The sequence below is a fragment of the Dipodomys merriami genome, unplaced genomic scaffold (genome assembly GCF_024711535.1).
Source record: "Dipodomys merriami isolate MVZ:Mamm:240054 unplaced genomic scaffold, mDipMer1.0.p SCAF_137, whole genome shotgun sequence".
Taxonomy (NCBI): domain Eukaryota; kingdom Metazoa; phylum Chordata; class Mammalia; order Rodentia; family Heteromyidae; genus Dipodomys; species Dipodomys merriami.
In genome coordinates this window covers 3,261,166-3,284,704 of record NW_027202682.1, presented here as the reverse complement: position 1 = coordinate 3,284,704, position 23,539 = coordinate 3,261,166, and the positions used below count along the sequence as shown (strand labels likewise).

General features: G+C 47.9%; 1 protein-coding gene across 2 annotated transcripts in view; it reads left to right on the top strand.

The window, feature by feature from the left end:
• Positions 1 to 2,016: 2,016 nt before the first annotated feature.
• LOC138825500 (adenylate cyclase type 9) overlaps positions 2,017 to 23,539 on the top strand; it is a 97,008-nt gene continuing 75,485 nt past the window's right edge. For both annotated transcript variants that reach the window (XM_070020146.1, XM_070020144.1), the window contains exons 1-2: positions 2,017 to 2,173; positions 2,351 to 4,089. In XM_070020146.1, the coding sequence (XP_069876247.1) occupies positions 2,394 to 4,089 (1,696 nt within the window). In that variant the 5' untranslated portion in view covers positions 2,017 to 2,173; positions 2,351 to 2,393. The remainder of the gene's footprint in view (positions 2,174 to 2,350; positions 4,090 to 23,539) is intronic.

Genomic DNA, 23,539 nt, shown 5'->3' with positions numbered 1-23,539 from the left:
TTATATGTTTGAGAATTTGCCAGATCAGACTGGCCTAGAATGGTCAATCCTTTCACCACTCAAGTGATAGAGAGCTGTGAACAAGCAGGTTGAGTGAGAAGGTAAGGCCCTGAGTTCAAGCCCCAGTACTAGTTCAAACAGAAAATACAAAAGACAGAAAAAATTCTTGACTGTGAAAACATGATAGCAGAATTACTGTTGTGCAAAATTCTTGAAAAAGAAAAAAAGGATGGAAAGACAAATCTCAAAAACAAAAACAAAAAAAGGAAAGTTAAGGAAACCTCCTAGATCACTGAGCAAAAAGTTAAAGAGAGGAATAAGAGTGAGGGATGGAATATAGAGACAAGACCATGTGTCCAAATCAAAGGGAGGTTTCAGAAGGTGGCTCAGTGGTAGAGTGCTGCCTAGCATCCACCGAGTCCTGGGTTAGATCCCTAGGCACCACATAAACAGAAAAAGCCTGAAGTGGCGCTGTGGCTCAAGTGGTAGAGCACTAGCCTTGAGCTGAAGAGCTGAGGGACAGCGCCCAGGCCCAGAGTTCAGGCCCCACGACCGACAAAAACAACAACAAAAAGAAAAGTTCCCAGAATGAAAAACATGACTGAAAGGTGCCGAACACAGTGGGAGACACAGCCTAGAAACTTCAGCACTACATAAGAGGGCGGGGGAGGGGGACTAAGCTCACAGTACTGACCCTGGAAGCCGCAACACCCCCGAAGGACACCCCGCGCCCGCGTCTTCTCCCAGGCCCCGCCACGCACCCATCTGCGCCCTGCCCCGGGGCCTGCACGTGAACTCAGCCTTCCGTGGCCTCTTTGCGGTCGCCTTGCTCGGCAGGTGTTCAAGGCTCCTCCACCTTGCGCGGCCGCTCTCTCCCCTGTAGTTCCCGGCTCCTCGGCCCGAACGAGTGCGGGCCCCGGACGGGCCGGGCGCGGGGAACCGGGCGGGGAGCCGGGCCCGGCCCGGGTGGCGGCTGGCCCGGCGGGAGGGAGGAGGTTTACCTGCGGCCGGGGACGAACCGAGACTCGCCTGAAGGCTTTACTTGTGCAAAGGGGGGAAATGGTTGTGGGGCGGGGCGGGGCGGGGCGGGGTGGGGTGGGGTGGGGAGGCGAACCCCGGAGGCCGCCCGGGGCGGCACGGGCAGGAGCTGGAAACTTCGCTGGCCCGAGAGGCGAATTCTCACCCGCCGCGACCTTCCCGGGGCCCCCCCCGGAGCCCGGCGGCGGGGGCAGGCGGTCTCGGGGCGCCGGGCGCCGCGGGCCGAGGCCGGACAGCGCGGCGGCGAGCCGGGCGGCCGGGCGCGGACCGGCCCGCGGCGGAGGGCGGAGTCGAGCGCGCGCCTGCCCCGCCGCAGCCTGGCGCCGGGGCCGCGCTTGCCCAGCGGGGTGGCGCGGGTCGCGCGCGCGCGCACAGGCGGCGGCGTGCGCGGGTCGCGCGTGCGCGCTGCGGCGGGGCGAGGGGCGGCGCGGGCGCGCGCGTGTCAGTGACAGCGGGAGGGGGAGGCGGCGGCGGCAGCGGCGGCGGCGGCTCTTCCGACATGAAGCAGCGGCCGCGTGAGGGCTGGCGGCGGGCGCGGCCGCAGCGGCATCTCTAGCTCGGGCAGGGCCCCCGGGGCGTGGGCGCGGCGAGCGGGCGAGCGGGGCGTCCCGGCGCCGCGTCTCGGGAGTCCGGCTGCGCTGCGGCCCCGCACCGCCGCCCGCGGAGGGGCCCCGCGGCTCGGCCCGGGGCGTCGGGGGTGGGGGGTGTCGTCGGCGTCGTCTTCGGCCCCGGGGCGGGGGCGCGGCGCGCTCGGCGGGCGAGCAGCAGGCCCCGCTAGACCGGGTGGCTCGGACGGGGGCGTCCGCGCGCCCCAGGGCGCTGCAGACTCGGGGCCGGGGCGCGACCCCCCCGCCCCGCCCGGGGCAGGGCTGGCCCGGGGCCCGGGGTCGCCCGCGGGGGCTCGGCGGCGCCGCGGGTCCGGGCCGCGCGGGGTTGACGCACCGGGCGCCGTCGCCGCCAACGCCGCCGCCGCCGCCGCAGGATGAAGCGCCGCTCGCCGGAGTTGTTTTCGCGAGGACCGCTCGCGGGGCCGGGAGCGCCCAAGGGCTGAACTTCCCTCCCGGGCCGCGGTCGGGAGGCGCGCGGCGCGGAGGCCGCCGGCGGGCGACGGAGCCGGGACCCCCGGCAGCACCAGGTACGTCCCGGGCGGCGGTCCCCCCCACCCCCGGCCCGGGGAGGCGGCGCCGCGGGGGCTTTGGCTCGCGGGCGCCCGCGGTGTGGGAGAGCTTGCGGTGCCTCCCCGGGGCAGAGCCCGCACTTCGGGGCGCGCCGGCGCAGCCAGGCCGCGCTCACTCGGCTGTTTGGCCCGCAGGGACCCCTCACCCGGCCGGGAGAGGCTCCGAGGGCCCGGCAACATGGCTTCCCCGCCCCACCAGCAGCTGCTGCACCACCACAGCACCGAGGTGAGCTGCGACTCGAGCGGAGACAGCAACAGCGTGAGGGTCAAGATCAACCCCAAGCAGCTGTCCTCCAACGTCCACCCCAAGCACTGCAAGTACAGCATCTCCTCCAGCTGCAGCAGCTCCGGGGACTCCGGGGGGCTTCCCCGGCGCTTGGGCGGCGGCGGCGGCCGCCTGCGCAGGCAGAAGAAGCTGCCCCAGCTGTTCGAGAGGGCTTCCAGCCGGTGGTGGGACCCCAAATTCGACTCGGTGAACCTGGAGGAGGCCTGCCTGGAGCGCTGCTTCCCGCAGACCCAGCGCCGCTTCCGGTACGCGCTCTTCTACGTGGGCTTCGCCTGCCTCCTCTGGAGCGCCTATTTTGCGGTCCACATGCGGTCTAAACTGATCGTCATGGTGGTCCCCGCGCTGTGCTTCCTGGTGGTGTGCGTGGGCTTTTTTATGTTTACCTTCACCAAGCTGTACGCCCGGCACTACGCGTGGACCTCCCTGGCTCTCACCCTGCTGGTGTGCGCCCTCACCCTGGCTGCGCAGTTTCAGGATCTGACGCCTCTCTCCGGACGTGTTGACAGCTCCAATCATACCCCCGCAGCCAAGCCCGCAGACACCTGCTTATCTCAAGTGGGGAGCTTCTCCATGTGCATCGAAGTGCTTTTTCTGCTCTACACCGTCATGCACTTACCTTTGTACTTGAGCTTGTTTTTGGGGGTGGTCTACTCCGTCCTTTTTGAGACCTTTGGCTATCATTTCCGAGATGAAAACTGCTTCCCTTCGACGGGAGCCGGAGCCCTGCACTGGGAGCTGCTGAGCAGGGCCCTGCTCCATGTCTGCATTCACGCCATTGGGATCCACCTCTTCGTCATGTCTCAGGTGAGGTCCAGAAGCACCTTCCTCAAGGTGGGACAGTCCATCATGCATGGAAAAGATCTGGAAGTAGAAAAAGCCCTCAAAGAGAGGATGATTCACTCTGTGATGCCTAGAATCATAGCTGATGACTTAATGAGACAGGGGGATGAGGAGAGTGAGAATTCCGTCAAGAGGCATGCCGCTTCCAGCCCCAAGAACAGGAAGAAAAAATCCTCCATACAGAAAGCTCCTATAGCATTCCGGCCCTTTAAGATGCAGCAGATCGAAGAAGTCAGTATTTTATTTGCAGATATTGTGGGCTTCACCAAGATGAGTGCCAACAAGTCTGCTCACGCCCTGGTGGGTCTTCTCAATGATCTATTCGGTCGCTTTGACCGGCTGTGTGAGGAAACCAAATGTGAGAAGATCAGTACCCTGGGAGACTGTTACTACTGTGTGGCGGGGTGCCCCGAGCCCCGGGTGGACCATGCCTACTGCTGCATTGAAATGGGCTTAGGCATGATCAAAGCCATCGAGCAGTTCTGCCAGGAGAAGAAAGAAATGGTGAACATGCGTGTCGGGGTTCACACGGGGACGGTCCTGTGTGGCATCTTGGGCATGAGGAGGTTTAAATTTGATGTGTGGTCCAACGATGTGAACTTGGCTAATCTCATGGAGCAGCTGGGGGTGGCCGGCAAAGTACACATATCTGAGGCCACTGCAAAATACTTAGATGACCGGTACGAAATGGAAGACGGGAAAGTGATTGAACGCCTTGGCCAGAGCGTGGTTGCTGACCAATTGAAAGGTATGTGTCTTTCCTTGCTTCCTCAACTCCCTTCCCCCATCTTGTTAGGATTCATCAGTGTTTGGAAACAGTTCAGCTTCCTCTGGATTCCTGACCATGGGAGTATCATAGGATCAGTGTGCCTTTTCCTTCAGTGAGTCGCAGATCACAGACCTCCACAGGCTGCAAACAGGGACCCCGGCATGGTGTGCTGAGAGATGAGGCCTTTAGAAAGAAGGAGAACTTTGAAAATGTATGCGCTACTGCTCGGCTGATGACCTTTCTGAAATTGGGGCTGTGGGCAGGGGAGGCAAAACATGTCCTGTGAACTTTTTAGCACTCTAAGATTCTGCTTTTGCATTTTTTTCATCTGGCCACCCTTCTGCCATTTCTCTATTTAAAACCTTTTTTCCTTTCTGGGCCTCCCTTTGCTGTCAATAAAATAGATAGAAAGTTAGTTCTGCCTTGCAGGACTCCAGAATTAGATGAAATGATATACTTCTCAATGAAAAATATCTTTCGTCTAGGTCACTTTTTCAAGAAAAAAAATTTGCATTTTCAATTTTCATTTGTTTAATGAAGCTTTCTTATCATGGTATTGTCTTGCCATATAAATCCTAGCATTTTAGAACACTGAACTTCACAAACCACCAGGTAATTTGAAAATGAGAAAAGCTCCCAAAGAGTTCTTAATGTTTTCCTCTCTTATCCTGGTAGATTTTATCTGTCCCCTCATCCTGGTAGATTTTTGTCTGTCCCCTTGTCCCTGGTCTTACATTCTTTACTGCTATTCTTGATGGTTTTATTGGGCTGCTTATTTTATTTTTATATAGGACAAATTTTTGAGGTCTGGAAAGTGGTGTATAAATAAGTGGGATCAAAAACAACGATTCCGAGTAATCTGATACGTCTGCCCTCCCTCTCTGCCTGCCCCTCTGCTCTTTTAAAGAGTTCTTAGCCTTTACTAAAAATCTTCTGGATTGAGGGGAACATCTATTTTAGAAGTATGCAGTGAAAATAGCATTGATTTTTAAAAGCCTACATTTGTAAAGCTGTATTGTATTTTGTGGTGTTCACCAGCTGCATAATTACACAGTTAAAAGCCCCAGGAGAGGGAATCCTCCAAAGGACAAGGAATGGTTTAAGTCAGACTTGGGAGAAGTGAGAGGCAGCTTGTGGCTGAGTTAGGGCTCATGTTGGTTGTCAGCCTCATGATAATGCTGTATGCTTAACGGGCGTTTTCTTTCTTTAGTTTGTGATCTGAGCTTCCCCTGTCATTTATTTACTTGTTATCTGACAAGGGTACTTAATCTTCCTGGTTTTTATTTATTATAGTTATTTTGTTAGTTTTTGGACAATTTATGGATATGGTAGTAAAAATATTTTCATCTGAGAATTCCCAACTTAGAGAACCGTAAGTGTTGAACTGAAGAGGTCGGAAAGGACACTTTAAAAGATTGCTGGAACAAGTGTCTTTCTAATTAGGAAGGTGGCACCTGCTCTTGAGTCCGAAGGTTTCAGTCCATGGGATGTGTATGTAATCCCTCCTTGACATTTTGACATCTTTAGGACACAAGAGGTGCAGGCTTTGCTGTCTAGGATTATGGGGCAGGTTCTAGATGGTGGCTCTGGGCCGTCCTGTGGTCTATGTAATGATCAGATATGTTGGGTCAAAGGACAATGACAGCAGTTGTGTAAGTTGTACTTCACATGATGTGTTACTTGAATTTCAAAAATAAAAACAGTCACAATCATTAAGTGTACTTGGAAAGCACTAACCTTTGGCAGTATTCATTTTTGTTAGTTTTTTTTTTTGTAATTAAAAAATTTGTAGACCAAAGGTCTCAAAGACACCTCCCCCAAAAAAATCCTAGGGAGGTTTACTGATTTTATTTTTACTTCAAATAGTATATATTTGGTAAATTGATTTTCTTTAAATTTGTATAAATTATGTACTTTTAAAGAAAAAGTACTTCATAGAGGGAGGAAAATATAGAAGGCTCAGCTGAACTTTTTTTTTTTTAATCCCCTATTAGCTATTTCCTGGAGACTGTGATTTTTTGCTTTCTTCAGCTCATTTTGAAAACTTTGTGGACAAGACTCTGGTAACAAATATGTCCACACAATTTCCTGACCCTTTTGAAACTATCTTGATGTACAGAACTGCTAAGGGGAGATAATAGTGTAGCGTGCAGAAGACAGACGTCTCCACGTGTCATTATGCTTATTATGTATGTAAGGTTTATCACAGCCTCCTAGGTTTGTTCTTGTGGCAGGCTTGTTCTCTGTGTGTTGGGTATTAGCATTTACCTCTCATCCTCTTTTCTGATGACAGGATTAGAAAGTACCCAGGCGAGGAGTCTGTAGACTTGAACGTTGGTGGGATGAGCAGAGGATTGTAGAATTAGCCTGGCAGCAGGAAGCTGCTTCTACTTTAATTAATCTGAACAGGCTTTGCAGAAGAACAGTATTTCATTATTTGCGCACATGCTCCCTAAAATCCTTACTGCTCCCCCCACCACGGGCTGGCCAGGCACTATGGATGTGAAGACACACCTGACCTGACATATCTGATAGTTCCTGACCCACACCAACTCCTGGTTATCAGTGTTGTCACTGTGTGTGTGTGTGTGTGTGTGTGTGTGTGTGTGTGTGTACCCAACATTTTAGTTACAGAGGGGCACATACTGGAGCCGATCCAGGAGATCAAGCTGTGCCCTTACAGGTGGGCAGAGGAAGGGCAGTAAGTGCGGGGTGGATAGCATGGTTCAGAGGCTCAAAACCGTGTTTCTTCGTGGGGTTGGGTTGTGTACCAGTTCATGAGGACAAAGAAGCCTGTGATTAGAGTGGAGTTTGGACTTGATCCTGTAGGTGAAGGAAGCCACTGGTGGGCCTTAAGCACAAGGCCTCAGTGGTCCTCTTTGTCTCTGTAGAAAGCTCACCCCTTCAGCAGTAGGGGGTATGGCCTGCAACAGTGTGAGTTGGAGATTTATGAGTTGCTTGAGCAAATCACAGGGCAGGAGGGAGGGGAAGAGGAAGGGATGGCCCAAATGCAGGTCATTGCAGTGGCAGTGGAAGCGATGGAGCAGAGGTGAGCAGGATTGTGACCTGATGGGACTCCACGCCACACCTAAGCAGGGACAGGTGGGGCAGGTGAGAGTTTGGGTGGAAAATGCCCTTTTTAAGTTTCTGTAATTGCTCTGGAAATGGCCTGGAGTGAAGCAGGGTTGAGATGCTGTTGATTTGTCTGTGGTCAAGCTTGTTCACCATTCCACATGCTGTTTATTCTGTGCTAGGTGTAGTTGCAAATCCTGCCAATACAGCAGGGCACAGATAGTGGACAGACAGTGTTCCTGCCTTCAGGATATGGAATTTGTTACCGAGTTCCAATAGAGGATACATTTTAGGTTAAATTCTAAGAGATATGTTTAGGTAGGATAACCAGGCACTGAGAGAGAAGTTTGAAGGAATTTTTAGCATAGGGTTAGGATTTCAGAAGTGACAGAATAAGGAGGGCTGGGAAGGCGGCTCAGCAGTAGAGCGCTTGCCTTGCATGCATGAAGCCTTGGGTTCGATTCCTCAGTACCACATAAGCAGAAAAAAAAAGAGCCGGAAGTAGCGCTGTGGCTCAAGTGGTAGAGCGCTACCCTTGAACTGAAGAGCTGAGGGACAGTGCTCAGGCCCAGAGTTCAGGCCCACTACCGGACCCAAAACAAACAAACAAAAAAGAATAAGGAGAAAGGAGAGGGAGGGATGACATTGCATTGTACTCATGACCTGACATAGAATTGTAACCTCTTCGTGCAACTACATCATCATCATCAGTCATCAATAATCAATCATCACCATGAGAAAAGGCCTATTTTGAGAGGTAGAAAGCCTGAAGGTCTGTAGAAGAGGTTTTGGTCTGTTCTGTTGTACCTTAGTCCTTGTCCAAAAGGATGAGCAATATTATCCAGAGCTATTGGTTTTTCCTGTCACAGATGTGGAAACACAGGGACAGAAAGTGAAACTGTTTGTTAGGATGTTTGGAAGATAGAGCAATGGCTGCCCAGTGCTTCCTGGTCAGTAGTAAAGATTACATCTTTACATAGACATGTCTGATAGCCATCACCTTGCTAGAGGAAAGATAAAATAAGATGAACATCTTCCCTAAGGATTTAAGCCAAAGTTTAGGTTTATGGAGCCCCTGGGCAAGAGATCTGTGGATGTGTGTTTGGACAAATTGTTATCCTTTGGCCAACTCAGTAATGGAGAACTTTACCTTTCCTAACAGGTGGCACTTAGAAAAAAGAGTTCCCCTCTGAAGCTGCCAAGGCCCTCTGTGTTTTTTAGCCATTGCTAGTTCCAGTCTATCCCATGTTAGAAGTCTAGGCTCCCTTTTGCCTCGTGGGCATGAGCCTGTCATCTGGTAGCTAAAAGCCAGAGCCAGACGCCCTGTGCTCAGATGCTTTCCTTGTTTCCTCTGACAGCTTGGATGGCTTGACCCCCTTTAGAAGTCTGTAGGTCTTCACAGTTGACGCTGTAGTGCCAACTGCCAACCTGTTGTTAGCTGACAGTCCTGCTTCTCCTCTCGGAATTTCCATGTTTACCAGTGTTCTCCCCCCATGCTAAGACTTCTGAATGGTTCTCCCTAGGTGTGGTTCTGTAACATCATACCTTGGTAATGGGGAAAATAAGTAGTTCCTTGGGTGATACAGATGATGCAAGTGCTGACATCAGGGAAGTCTTTAAATATCGGCCAATGCTGACTTCACAGTGGCTAGTAGAAGTTTTCCAAGATTTTAGTTTTCACTTGGAAGCTTGGATTTTTATCATCATCAGCAAATATCGTCTGTTGTTTCCATCCAAGTGACAGGCTTACTTCACTCATTTTTTTTTTTGGGGGGGGGGTCTGGTTGTGGGGCCTGAACTCTGGGCCTAGGCGCTGTCCCTCAGCTCTTCAGCTCAAGGCTAGCGTTCTACCACTTTGAGCCACAGCGCCACTTCTGGCTTTTTTTTCTCTTTGCTTATGTGGTGCTGAGGAATCGAACCCAGGGCCTCATGCATGCAAGGCAAGCGCTCTACCACTGAGCCACCTTCCCAGCCCCTTCGCTCATTTTTGTTTTTTTTTTAGGACTAGTCTTCTAGAACTCAAGTCCAGGGTTTGTCTGCAGTTACAGAGAAGTAGCTTGCTGCTTTTCCCCACAGCCACAGTACCTTAGTGTATGACACAAAGTCTTAGTAATGTTTTGCATTTTTTATCCCACATGCAATTAAAAAGGCACATATTCAAGGCTGAGATTTAGCACAGTCATTAATTTTTACTGCTTAATCAAGGATGTTCTCCAGTGAATCTGATTTCTTTCCGCAAGCGTATGTGGTGAAGAGCTCAGCCACATCTAGGACAGCTTGCTCCCCCTGCTTTGACTGGCAGTCAGGTTTCAGTGGTTTTATCATTGCTGTAAGTATCAACACTGAAACAGGCAAACAAGGTCTCAGTGTTCTTTTGGAAATAGATCTGACCTCAAAAATGCCCTGCAAAGGTTTCAGGGACCCTTGGAGCTCTAGGAACCTCACTTTGAGAAATCCTAAGCTATGTGGGAAAAAGAGTTAGCTAGACACTGGTGGCTCACGCCTGTAATCCTAGCTATTCAGGAGGCTGAGATCTGAATCACGGTTCAAAGCCAGCCCAGGCAGGAAAGTGGGAAGGCTCATATCTCCAATTAACCACCAGAAAACTAGAAGTGGTGCTGTGGCTCAAAGTATAGAGTATTAGCCTTGAGCAAAAGAGCTCAGAGGACAGTGTCCAGTCCCTGAGTTCAAGCTATACAACCACCATCACCACCACCACCACCAGCAAGAGGAGTCCTTGCCCTCTGCCAATATAATTTAGCCATTAGGTTTTGTTTGTTTGTTTGTTTGTTTGTTTTTTTGGGTCCAGTTGTGGGGCCTGAACTCTGGGCCTGGGCGCTGTCCCTCAGCTCTTCAGCTCAAGGCTAGCGCTCTACCACTTGAGCCACAGCGCCACTTCTGGCTTTTTTCTCTTTGCTTATGTGGTGCTGAGGAATCGAACCCAGGGCCTCATGCATGCAAGGCAAGCGCTCTACCACTGAGCCACCTTCCCAGCCCCGGTATTTGTTTTTTTGATATATTTGAAGTCTGCAGTGGCTCGGGTTGTTGGGGAGAATTGGATGTGGTATTTCAAGTGAGGCACTCACTCACTTAGCATGGTTGCAGCAGCCATTTGGTCACTAAGAACCAACTCCCCATCTGTGGGCAAATCACAGTTTGTTCTGCGCTCAAGAGTGTTGCTTGTTTCTTACGCTTTGTTTGGTTCGCATCTTGTATAATGTGATACTGAAACCTAGAACCCATCAGGGACTGTGACTGTGTCCGCTTCTCAAAAAAGGGCAAGTGTCCAAAAATCTGAAACACTGATAGCTCGCCCTGGTTAAACTGGAGCTGCCGATTTTGGCAGCTTCTTCATTGAAAACCCTGGGGAGCTGGGGCAATATTGTTCTCGGGCTGCTTCAATTCCCCAGGCTTTGGGGGGGGGGAGGGGATATTTTCAGCAATGTGGCCCTGGATAATTGAGGAATTATGGGAAAATCCTCAGCTTTGCTTCCCTGGAGATCTTGGCCGGGGTAGGCAGGGAATAGTTATTCTGTAAACCCAGCTTTTTATTTTCTAGATGTTGAATGAAGTCGTAGTATTTGTGAGATTCGGATGAGTTTCTGGAGTCAGGGCCATTGTCCTGCCCTCCTGCCATGGATAGCCAGGAGGATAAGGCAGCACTAAACAAACAGTCACATGGAAAATTGGCACCAAACTTAGTGATTGCATTATGAGCAGGGCTGGAAGTGAAGCACTGAGACATTGAGTAACTTGTGATGTTCACACAGCCAGAAACAGCTCTAAATAAGGAAGCCTGTATTCAAACCGAAAGCCTAAAGCACCATATTAGAAAACACTAGTGTCTACCTCATAGACTAGACGTAAGGATTAAATGTTAAGTACTTAGTAAAGTACTTGGCACATACTTTCATCAGAGCTAGTATGGCGGAGAGCGGAGCGCTGTCCTCAGCTGCATTACAAGGCAGAAGATGCACACCTGCCCAGCTCCCCCAGTGCACGCGGCCCTCTCCCTCACGCGGTCATCATCTCAGATTTGTTTAGATGTTTGGCTCCATTCCTTCCTTCCTATACCAGTTTTCAGACTGAGTTGATTTTTTTTTATTTTTAAAAAACATCCTCCAAAAGTAACCAAAGACATTTTTCAAGAATCCATGTAGACTCTGAGATTTTAGTTTATCTAATATATCCCATCCCATTACAACTATCTTATTTTGGATACCCACGTTGTCCCAACTCCCAGATTAGCCTCTGAGTCCTTTTCATATAAGCCCAGTGGTCTCTGCTAACTTCTGTTCTAGTACTAGGGCTTGAACTAGGTCTCAGGGGTCTCATGTTCTCACTTAGCCTTTTTTTTCCCCTCACTGTTTGGTGCTCTGATACTTGAGCCACATCTTCACTTTTGACTTTTTGCTGATTTAATTGGGGAAATCAGAGTCTCATGGATTTGTCTGCCCCGGCTGGCTTTGAGTTATAATCCTCAGATCTCAGCCTCTTGAATAGCTAGGATTACAGGCAGTGAGCTACTACTGGTACCTGGCTGTTAGCATTTTTTTTTTTTTTTTTTTTTTTTTTTTTTTTGTCGGTCGTGGGGCTTGAACTCTGGGCCTGGGCGTTGTCCCTAAGCTCTTCAGCTCAAGGCGAGCGCTCTACCACTTGAGCTACAGCGCCACTTCCGGTTTTCTGGTGGTTTTATTGGAGATAGGAGTCTCATGGTCTCTCCTGCCCGGGCTGGCTTTGAACCGTGATCCTCAGATCTCAGCCTCCTGAGTAGCTAGGATTACAGGCGTGAGCCACCAGCGCCCGGCGGCTGTTAGCATTTTTAAAGAGTAGAGAAATTGCTCCTAAAATTATAGGTATTGAAATCTCATTAATTCTGATTTTTTTCTGATATGTTTATTCATACAGACTGAGCTTAAAGTTTACCCTCTCCAGTTTTGAAAAGAAAATTAATAATAGCATCTGCATGTTTATATGAAAAAATGAACCACGGAAGGAAGCCCTATGTGTCTCCTAGCTCTTTGGAAGCTTTCATTTGCATTCTGACAATTGGCAATTATAAAGCAGAGTGGCATTTATGTCTATGGTATTCTCCCATCATACTTGCTAAGGTGCTAAGGGACAGGTGTCTGTGAATGTAGCTAAACTGTGGTAAGAAGCAATAAAAATAAATGTAGGAGGCCCACTTGCAGACTGTGGAGCATTGCTAGTCCCACAGGCCTCATCCCCACAATGGTGTGAGGTACCAGAGACCCACCTCCACCAATCCCCTTCCCAAGAGCCGTGCTCTGACCAGTGTTCCCTGGAAGGTAGTGCTGGTTCACCCCAGTCCTCAGGGCAGCGGTGTGCGTGCGTGCGCGCGCGCGCGTGCGCGTGTGTGGTATGTGTGTGTGTGTGTGTGTGTGTGTGTGTGTGTGTGTGTGGTGTGTGTGTATGTGTGTGTGACTCTTGATCATCCTGTACCCTATTGCAACTTGCTTTGAGATGAAAAATGTTCATGCTTATGGATTGTTACATTTCCAGTGCTGGGAATGTAGTGTAGCAAATAGTAGCAGCTCACTAATGCAGCTGGCCCTCTGTAGCCATGATTTGTGCATCCTCAGATTCAACCACAGATGGATAATATTCAGAAAACAATTTAATCTGTATTACCCCCGCCCAATACAGTATAACAGCTACTTACATTTACATTGTATTAGATATTACAAATAACCTAGAGATGACTTAGCATGCAGGAAAATATGTGTAGGTAATTTGTAGATATTATGCTATTTTATAATAAGGGATTGGTATATCCATGCATAGTCAATGTCCCAGGGGGTCCTGAAACCTATCTCCCCTCCAGTGTGAGGGATGGTGAGTCCAGTGAGATTTTATTTTTGTTTTTTTGTTTTTGTCAGTTGTGGGGTTTGAACTCTGGGCCTGGGCACTGCCCCTCAGCTCTTCAGCTCTAGGTGATTACTCTGCCAGTTGAGCCACAGTGCCACTTCCAGTTTTCTGGTGGTTTATTGGAAATAAGAGTTTCACAGACTTTCCTGCCAGAGCTGGCTTTGAACCGTGATCCTCAGATCTCAGCCTCCTGAGTAGCTAGGAGCCACTGGTGCCTGGCTCCAGTGAGTTTTACGTTTGTTCATACTCTATGTGAGGACACTGGTGTGTGTCAGATACCCTGCATACCTGCACAGAATAACTTGGAAGGTCAGGAAAGGTGACCAAGTTTTGCTTGAAATGGTTGAATGGTTCGCTGAATTGAAGCTACCGGCAGGGATATTTTGTTGTTGTTGTTTGTTTGTACATACTGGGATCTGAATCCAAGACTTATTCTTGCTAGGCAAGTGCTTTAGCATTGGGCTAAATTACCCAACCTCAATGGGTGGGGTGTTGAAATTAGCTAGAGAAGGTTGGAATGAAGAAAGCCAGTTAGTGTAAAGGGCTTGGGGATGAGAAATTGATTGGGCTCCAAGCAGAGCCAAGGCAGCTTCAGGGCTGGTGGAGCCTGGAGCGTGGAGGGAAGGAGCGGGATTTAAAGCCTAAGCACCTATTTAGGGACCAGAAAATGTGGGGTTGGGTGGTTTAGTTGAGGCAGTTTTTTCTTTTTTTGTCGGTCATGGGGCCTGAACTCTGGGCCTGGGCGCTGTCCCTCAGCTCTTCAGCTGAAGGCTAGTGCTCTGCCACTTGAGCCACAGCGCCACTTCCAGCATTTTTCTGCTTATGTGTTGCTGAGGAATTGAACCCAGGGCCTCATGCATGCAAGGCAAGTATTCTACCACTGAGCTACTTTCCCAGCCTGGCAGTTTTTCTTTTTAGCTTTTTAAAATAGAGATTTTAAGAAGTACATTTATCTCTAATACTGTAGCTCTCAATAATTCTTATTTGATTATCATCTATACACATGAAAATCCAGCATGCCTTTTTTGGGGGCGGGTGGCGGTTAAAGTTCCAGGTTTAGTCTTTAAGCATAATTTCCAGGATTTTTATGTAACGCTATTAAGTTCTACTTAGTTTCTTTTTTCCTTCCAAAAGGGGAAAATGTGGTACAGAAAGCAACTTTTGAATAATTTATTTTTGTGCTTGAGTAGTTTGGGAAATATTAGCTTCATTTTTTTTTAAAGCAATCTAATGTGGAGAGGGGAAGAAAACCCACAGGCCTATGATTTATTTTCTTGCATGTGGATATTAAGATACTATGACATTAAAATAGCTATGACATTTTAAGTAAAACTTTTTTTTGGTATATTTATTCGGTTAGTTTTACCCTATTAAATGTTCCTATTTTAAGTGTGGATTGCATTGTGTTTGGAAACTTCATAGCTAAGTACTTTTCCCCATGAGAAAATACTGCTTCTTTTGGTTATTAATGTTAATTTTTGTTTTGTGTAAGAGCAGCCCAGTAAGGGGCTCGGTTTCGAAAAGGAAAGCACTACTAATAGAATTATCTTCTTGGTGAAATGAATTTGTTTTCTTAAGTTAACTTTCCATCTTAAGATGTGTTTTCCAGAAATAAAGTTTAGCACATTTGGGCAGAAATCTCTGGTTCTGCTTAATCTTGCCAGATCGCAGTTTCCTCATATTTGTGAAATGTAAACTTTGAAGTAGTTGTGCCTTTAGATCCCCAGCATTCTCTAAGAATAGCGGAGAATTTTCTCATGATTGGGAAATAGTACTTTTCTTAATACGGAAAAGTGGTTTTTCCTTTGTCCATTTGTTTAAACTCTGAACCCTCATTTAGACAAATTTAGCAGAGGGACACTTGGATTTACACAACCACAAAATTGTAGGGTATGCATGAGATTCTTAACTTTATAAAGGATTCTTTACGTCCTCTAAGTATAATGAGATTTAATCTTAGAAGTATGATTTACACATTTTTTTCAGGATCATATTTGTTACATAATCCTGGACACTGCTAGAGGATCCTCACTGGGCTTTGAAAGTCTGAGAAATCCTTTAGAAATGTCTTGGAGAAAATGTGAATAAATTTGTTTAAAAATGGACTTCACCCTGGATTCAATTCCTCAGTCCCACATAAACAGAAAAAGCCAGAAGTGGTGCTATGGCTCAAGTGGTAGAGTGCTAGCCTTGAGCAAAAGCAGCTCAGGGACAACGCCCCAGGCCCTGTGTTCAAGCCCCAGAACTGACAATAAAATAAAATAGAAGGCAAGTTGCCAATAAAATAACTTCATAGTAGCAGGACTTAACAAATACAAAGACTTTCCAGTAGCTTACTGCAGGTATCGGGCTTCTGCTTTTTCTATAGTGTTTCGGGGATGCACTGTTCATGTTAATGTAGCCCTTGTATGCTGTAAAGGGTTTGCATGGTTTTCTCTGTATATTTTTCTTCCTTTATTATTAACCACTGATGTAGAACAGTTAATCCCCGGCTACTCCCCTCACCCCCAGGGCTGGCAGTGGAAGCCAGGGCCTGTATGCTCTACCACTGAACGACATGGCCTTTTTTTGTCCCAAGTATCTCTCTCTTGGGCTCTCTGTAGGTCACCCCACCTTCTCTCTGGTGCTGACGAGCCTGAGCCCAGGCTTTTTGCACATGATTAGAAAAATGCCCGACCCAGAGCTACATTAGCAATACTTTTTTTTTTTTTTTTGGACGGTGGTGGGGCTTGAACTCTGGGCCTGGGCGCTGTCCCTCAGCTCTTCAGCTCAAGGCAAGTGCTTTACCACTTGAGCCACTGCTCCATTTCCAGTTTTCTGGTGGTTTATTGGAGATGAGTCTCACGGACTTTCCTGCCCAGGCTGGCTTTGAACCGTGATCCTCACATCTCAGCTTCCTGAGTAGCTAGGATTCCAGGCATGAGCCATCGGCTTATCAATATACTTAAGCATCTGAAGTGGAGTCTCTGCAAGTTGCACTGGCTGGGTTGGAACTCGCCTTTCTTCTGCCTCAGCTTCTTGAGTAGATGGGTTGACGGGGTGCCCAGCCCCTGAAGCGCTTCTCTGCACAGGACAGTCTTCTTTCTGCCCAAAATGAACACACGGGAGAAGCCTCTCCTCTTATGGCCTGGGTGAGAGAAGAGCTATCCAACTATTGTCTGGCATATTGGGTTGGATATCTATCTCCTCCATTCTGTTTTCTGTTTTTTTTTTTTTTTCTACATGACATCTCTCCCACTTCCCCTGGCTTTCTGGTGCTGGGGATCTAACTCAGGGCCCTGTGGCATGCCAGACAAGTGTATCACTGAACCACATCCTGTGGCTCTCCTTTCCCTCTCCCTCTCCTCCCCCTCCTCCTCCTCTTCCTCCTCCTCCTCCTCCTCTTCCTCTTCCTCCTCCTCCTCCTCCTCCTCCTCTTATTCCTGCTCCTCCTCTTCCTGCTCCTCCTCCTCCTTCTGGGTTCTCCTCCTTCCCCCCTTTTTCTCCTTCCTTCTTCCTCCTTCCCTTTATCTCCCTCTTCCTTTCTCCTTCCTCCTTTCTCCTCCTCTTCCTCCTTCTGTCCTCCTTTCTCCTCCTCTTTCTCCTTCTGTCAGTTGTGGGGCTTGAACTCAGAGTCTGGGCACTGAGCCTCTTTGTGCTCAAGGCTAGCACTTTACCACTTGGGCCACACCTCCACTTCTGGATTTTTGAGTGGTTAATTGGAGATAAGAGTCTTAAGGGCCGGGCTGGGAAGGTGGCTCAGTGGTAGAGCGCTTGCCTTGCATGCCAGAGGCCCTGGGTTCGATTCCTCAGCACCACATAAGCAAAAAGAAAAAAGCCAGAAGTGGCGCTGTGGCTCAAGTGGTGGAGCGCTAGACTTGAGCTAAAAAGCTGAGGGACAGTTCCCAGGCCCAGAGTTCAAGAGTCTCAAGGGGACATTTTGCCTGGGCTGGCTTTGAAACGCAATCCTCAGATCTCAGCCTCCTGAGTAGCTAGGATGGCAGGTGTGAGCCACGGGTGCCACTGGCCCCCAGCTTCTCCTTTCTTTATGGTAATTTGAATGTAGTCATTTCTTCTTTGGTGGATTGCTTACTCTTTCTAACATCTGCTGTGGTTGGCAGGGCTGCTGAGATAAAGTGGGAAGGAGGAAAGCTATACCAGGTCCTCAAAGATGGCATGGCCGTTGGGTACTGTGTCACTGGACCTCTGGGAGGCTTTCACCTGGACAAAGACCAGGTGGTGAAACCGTGGTTCCCTCAGAGAAGCTGCCCGAGCCTGTGACTGCCCCAATGTGCAGGTTACAAGTGTGAGGGCTACCAGGCCAAATGGCATTTCACAGGCCTTTCCTTGTCTTTCTCTCAGTGCACAGGGAATCGCTCAGCTGGAATGACGTATCTCACTGCTCTTTCTGGTTCCTGAAAGCAATGGTGGTCATGAGCTGGGAGAGGGAGCTGATGGTTCTAAAATGTCGACTCTGTCCCTCTACCATACAGAGTTCAAGTGGAAATGTTTACTTTCACAGCTCTAGTCATGCTGTTGCTTTATTTAGTAGCTATTAAGTTTCCAATTCTATATACTCCCCTGGCTTGCATTAAAGTTTCTGTCTCCCAGCCCCATTGCCTGTGGCTTGGCTTTCCTGAGCGGGACTCCTACCAGCAAGGCTCTCGGCCTGGCCCATCGTTTCACACTATTCTTTGATTTGCTTTTTTAACAGCGTTAAAAAAATATATTGTTCACATGATGTGCAATCTACTCATTCAGCGGTCACAGTTCAATAGTTTTTAACAGATCAGTAGAGCTGTACAACCATCACCACATCAATTTTAGGACATCAGTATCATGCTAAAAAGAAACCCTGCACCTGTGAGTAGTCGCTTTTTCATTTTTCCCAAATCTCCCAGACTCTGGTGGCCATTCATCTGATTACTGGCTGTGTTTGCCTGTTCTGGGCCTCTCACACCAATAGAATCATACAGTGTGCAGCCTGTGGTGTGTGGCTTCTTTTGCTGAACATCATTGGTTTTGTTTTGTGGTGCTAACCTCAGGACCTTTTTGCTGCTAGGTAAGTGGTTAACCTCCATTCCCCCATGAATACCATGTTTTCAGGGTTCATCCTCATCACAGCAGGTGGTAGTGTTCCTTTTCTTTTTTCTTTTTTTGGTTGGTTGTGGGCTTGAACTCTGGGCCTGGGCGCTGTCCCTCAGCTCTTCAGCTCAAGGCAAGCACTTTACCACTTGAACCCACAGTGTCACTTCTGGTTTTCTGAGTGGTTTATTGGAGATAAGAATCTCACAGACTTTCCTGCCCGGGCTGGCTTTGAACCGTGTCCTCAGATCTCAACCTCCTGAGTAGCTAGGATGACAGGTGTGAGTGAGCCGCCAGCACCCAGCTTCATTCCTTTACATAATAATATTCCATGTATGTACAGACAGCATTTTGTTTATGTATCCATCAGTTGATGGAAAAAGTATTCCTGATGTTTTTATTTGTTATGTTCTGTTTTTATCTTGTGTGTGTGGTCCTGGGGTTTGCTAGGCAGGTAAGCTATGGTTTGTGTTTTTTTTTTTTTTCCTCTATTTATTTTGGAAATAATAACTGACATTTTCCCCCAGGCTGGCCTGGACTAAGATTCTCCCATTTGTGATTCTCACCATAGCGGGGATGGGAGGTGCATTTCACCACACCTAGCTTTTTCTGTTGAGATGAAGTCTCGCAGACTTTTGCTTAGACTGGCATGGAACCTCTGTCTTCCCCCATTTTTGTCTCTTGAGTAGCTGGGATTACAGGCATGAACTACTAGCACTTGCAAAAAATTTTCTTTTTGAAACTAATAAACCAGTTGCTTAAAATGATTAGAAAGTACTTTTATTTTTATTTTATTTATTTATTTTTTTTTTTTGGGTCCAGTTGTGGGGCCTGAACTCTGGGCCTGGGCGCTGTCCCTCAGCTCTTCAGCTCAAGGCTAGCGCTCTACCACTTGAGCCACACCACCACTTCCGGCTTTTTTTTCCTATGTGGTGCTGAGGAATCGAACCCAGGGCCTCATGCATGCAAAGCAAGTGCTCTACCACTGAGCCACCTTCCCAGCCCCTAGAAAGTACTTTTATTATTTAGAAATATATGTTGGCTAACCAGACACTATGTCTCAAGCCTGTATTTCTAGCTGCTTGGGAGATGGAGGTCAGGAGATCATGGTTTGAGGCCAGACTGGGCATAAAAGTTTATGAGACTGCATCTCAACCAGCAGCTGGGCATGGTGGTACACACTTACCATAATGGCTGGGTCAGGGGTGCACACCTGTGGTCCTCAACAGCATGGGAAGCACAATAGGAAGATTACTGTCCAGGCCTGCTTGGGCACAAGGTGAGAGCATACCTTGAAAACAACCAATGCAGGAAAAGCTGGAGGCAGGCCTGAGTGGTCGCGTGCCTGCCTTGCAAGCCTGAGGCTCTGAGTTCGATCCCTGGCACAGCAAGGAAGGAGGGGAGGGAAGGAGGGAGGGAGGGAGGACCACAAGGCAAAAATAAGAAAGATACCTTGACTAAAACCAATTCCACTAATGTTTACAAATTTTCCGGAGAGTTATGATTAAATAAGATTTAATACTGAATTAGAACTTGATGTAAATGTTTCTTTCTTTTTTTTTGGGTCCGGTCGTGGGGCCTGAACTCTGGGCCTGGGCGCTGTCCCTCAGCTCTTCTGCTCAAGGCTAGTGCTCTACCACTTGAGCCACAGCGCCACTGCCGGCTTTTTTTCTTTTGGCTTATGTGGTGTTGAGGAATCGAACCCAGGGCCTCAGGCATGCAAGGCAAGCGCTCTACCACTGAGCCACCTTCCCAGCCCGTAAATATTTCTTATAACCAGTTTAGTTAGTTTGTTTTTAAACAGCTTTTCTAAGCTTGTTCAAGGTTGATGAAATATTAAATTTTTGGATCTTTTCTCTTTCTCCCAGCAATTCCTTAATAAGAGGGCTTTAGGGAAGCATATGGTTGAATGTGAAACCAAGCACATTTGATATGTTGCTAGATATAAATACCAATTATAGTTTAGGCTTTCTGCATGGCTGAGTTTTCTGAAAGGCTGAGGATTTCCCTCATTAGTCCATCAGAAGTTTTCCCATTTTACCCAGTTTAAACATTTGGTTTCACATTTCTGCCATGTATGAGATATTTTCTTACTTTCATAAAGATGAAATATGCCAAATAAAATGTAATTTTCATGATGACTCAGATATTTTTACTACTTGTTATTTGCCTTTTACTAATATAGCAATTTCTCTATAAAGGAAAACTAAATTTTGTTTTGCTTTAAATAACCAAGATTGCTCTGTTTTTCTAGTTCTTACATTTAAAAAAACGTTTTCTGCTTGTTCTCTTGCTATCAGCTTTGGTAGCCGTTAACTATGCTTTCCTGTAACAGATTTGCTTCAGGTTTTTAGTTTGGTCCATAAAAACAAAAGGACATAAAAAATAACCAAGAAGGGGCTGGGAAGATGGTTCAGTGGTAGAACGCTTGCCTTGCATGCATGAGGCCCTGGGTTTGATTCCTCAGCACCACATAAGCAAAAAGAAAAAAGCCAGAAGTGACGCTGTGGCTCAAGTGGTAGAGCGCTAGCCTTGAGCGGAAGAGCTCTGGGACAGCACCCAGGCCCAGAGTTCAGGCCCCAAGACCGGACCCAAAAAAAAAAAAAAAAAATAACCAAGCAGCTTAATCCTGCAGATAGAGTTCGATTAAAAGGTTGTCTGCTATCATCTGAATAAATGAGGTGATTGGTACACAAGTTGAGGTTGAATAAAATGTTATTAGTTATTTTTAGTGTGTCTTTAAAGAGGAACTGAGGGAAAAATTTGCATCATATTTTGTCTTAGTAAACAAAGCATGTTTTCTGTATCACCAAAAATAGACTTCTTTTGCATATGTAAAAATAGAAAATGGGCGTGTGCATGCAGTGGCTTATACCTGGAATCCCAGGTTCTTGGAAGGTAGAGATCAGGAGGATCACAGTTCCAGGCCAGACTAAGCAAAAGAAAAATAAAAAGAAAGAAAGAAAAGGAAAAAAGCCAGATCCACAACCCAGTGAATAAGCCACATGTTGGTGCAAATCTGCCACCTCAGCAATGTGGGAGACATAGACATAGTTAGGAGGATTTCGGTCCTGAGAATCTTGGTGTATTGTACACATAAATGGACATGTTAAATGAAATTTCCTTGTACAACGAATGGACACTAATACATTAAAAAAGCAAAGGGCTAGAGTTGTGGCTCAAGTGGTACAGTATTTGCCTTGCAAGTACAAAACCCTGAGTTCAAACCCCAGTGCCACCAAAAAGAAAAAGGAAAATGGGAGTTATGGATTCAGTTTTATAGCTGATCATTAATTCAAATGAATAATTCTGTAACTTCTTATAAAGCTAAAATGCCCTAAAAGAGCATTGATTTTTTAATGTAAATATAACAGAATTTTGGGAAACTGCTTTGTAGAGCTTTCTGAGAAGCTGTGGGATGCTGTGGGAATATTGCCTGTGCCCTTCCACATACTGTCCAGGAAGAGCGAGCTCATTTTTTTTTTTTTCCTTTTAGTCCTGGGGCTTGAACTCAGGGCCTGGACATCATCTCTGAGCTTCTTTTGTTCAAGGCTGGTACTCTACCACTTGAGCCACAGCGCCACTTCTGTTTTTTTCTGTTTCTGTGGTACTGAGGAACGGAACCCAGGGCTTCATGCATCCTAGGCAAGCAGTCTGCTACTAAACCACCTTTCCAGCCCGAGCGGTCTCATTTTTTCCTTTTTAGTTTGAACTGAAGGTGCGTGTATAGATTTTCCTGCTAGAGATCTGGTCATCTGACATTTAGCATTGGAACCATGCAGGGTTTTTGTCGTTTGTTTTAGGAAGGCTTGTTATTGCCGAGGGCTCTGCCAAGAGCCAGCCTGCCAGCGCGCACTATCAGAGCAGTTGTGTTCTTACTTTAGTATGGCGTATAGTTTAGTTTAGAAAAGAAAGCAATTGGAGTACTAATTTCTCTTGGGAAAAGTGAGACACCCAACATGAAGGATGTGTCCATAAAGGTATCTTGTTCAGGGAATGCTTCTTTTACCCTACCATCCTTCCCTCCAAAACCTGTTTTCATCATCACTGAAACCCACATATTTGATGTCACCCCCATAAGAAGTGCTAGTTGAGGGTGGAGGGCTCAGAAAATGTGGAAGCTAGCTTGTGCAGTGGTGCACGCCTATATTCTCAGTTACGTGGGAGGCAGAAAGGTAGGAGGATTGCTGTATGAGGCCAGCCTGGCAAAAGTGTGAGACCCTCTCTGAGAAATAACAAAAGCACCAATGGCTGGGGGGGGGGCATGGCTTATGCAGTAGGAGCCTACCCAACAAGCACAAGACCCCAAGTTCAGACTCCAATGCCACCAAAAAGAAGATACCGCAGGCCAGACGTGTTGCTGACATAAACAGATATAAGCAGCAGCATCTCCAGCCAACCCTATATCTCTTGCGATTCGTTGGCCTGATCTCCCGGAGTCCATGGTCCCCGAGCCTCTCCCAGGCCGTGTTCCTGGGCTCAGGACTGTTTGCCGTGACTGTGGCTCAGAAGAACACTCCACAGTGACAGAACGCACAGCAGGTTCTGTTCTCCGTGCTAGGACACTTGGTGACAATACTCCCACCCCTGTCCCCGGGAACTTATCCTGTAGAGTAGTAGACCGATCCAAACAGATAACACAAGAAGCTGTACACCGTGTGCTGCGGTGATGCCAGCTGTGCACACAAAGCAAGCCAGCCAGGGGCTCAGACACCAAAGTAGCAATCTGGTGTCTGGTGGGCGAAAGCTGAGCTAGTATTTCCAGATAGCTAGCTAGATGGCCACCGTGCTGTGGCCAATTTAAGAGTGGGTGTGGCCTGGCCTACTGCCCCACCTTTGTGCCCAGTGTCTTCTCACATGTCAGGTGCTCAGCGCAGACTTTGCACAGACAAGAGCCCCGCGGTGGTCACAACTAGTCTCTGATGGTCACGAGACCCCCTCAGGCAGGGATTTCTTTGTGTGACTGCTGGCAGAAGTTGCCTTTGTGAACCTCTCAGAAGCTCTCTCCACTGCCCCACTGAAGCCAGGGCTCACATCCTGCCCGCCGCGTCCTTCCCGTTCCCTGTGGACTCCCAGTGTCCTGTTGCCTCTATACGTGGATGCGAAAGACTCATAACATCCCATCAGTTGCTTAAATCAAATGATTCAGTGACATGAAGTTGTAATGTTGCTGCAGTATTGTATAATTGTCACCTCTGCCTGTTCCAAAACATTTTTATCACCCCAAAGAAAAGTCCCTACACCCATTAAATAATTCCCCATTCTTCCCAAATCCCAAGCATCTCTAGCACTCATACAAGCAGACTCCTACAACATGTGACTTCTTGTCTCTGACTTCCTTTTCATCTTTTCAAGGTTCATGTGACATTGCTTCACTCCTTTTTTTCCATTGTTGTTGTTGGTC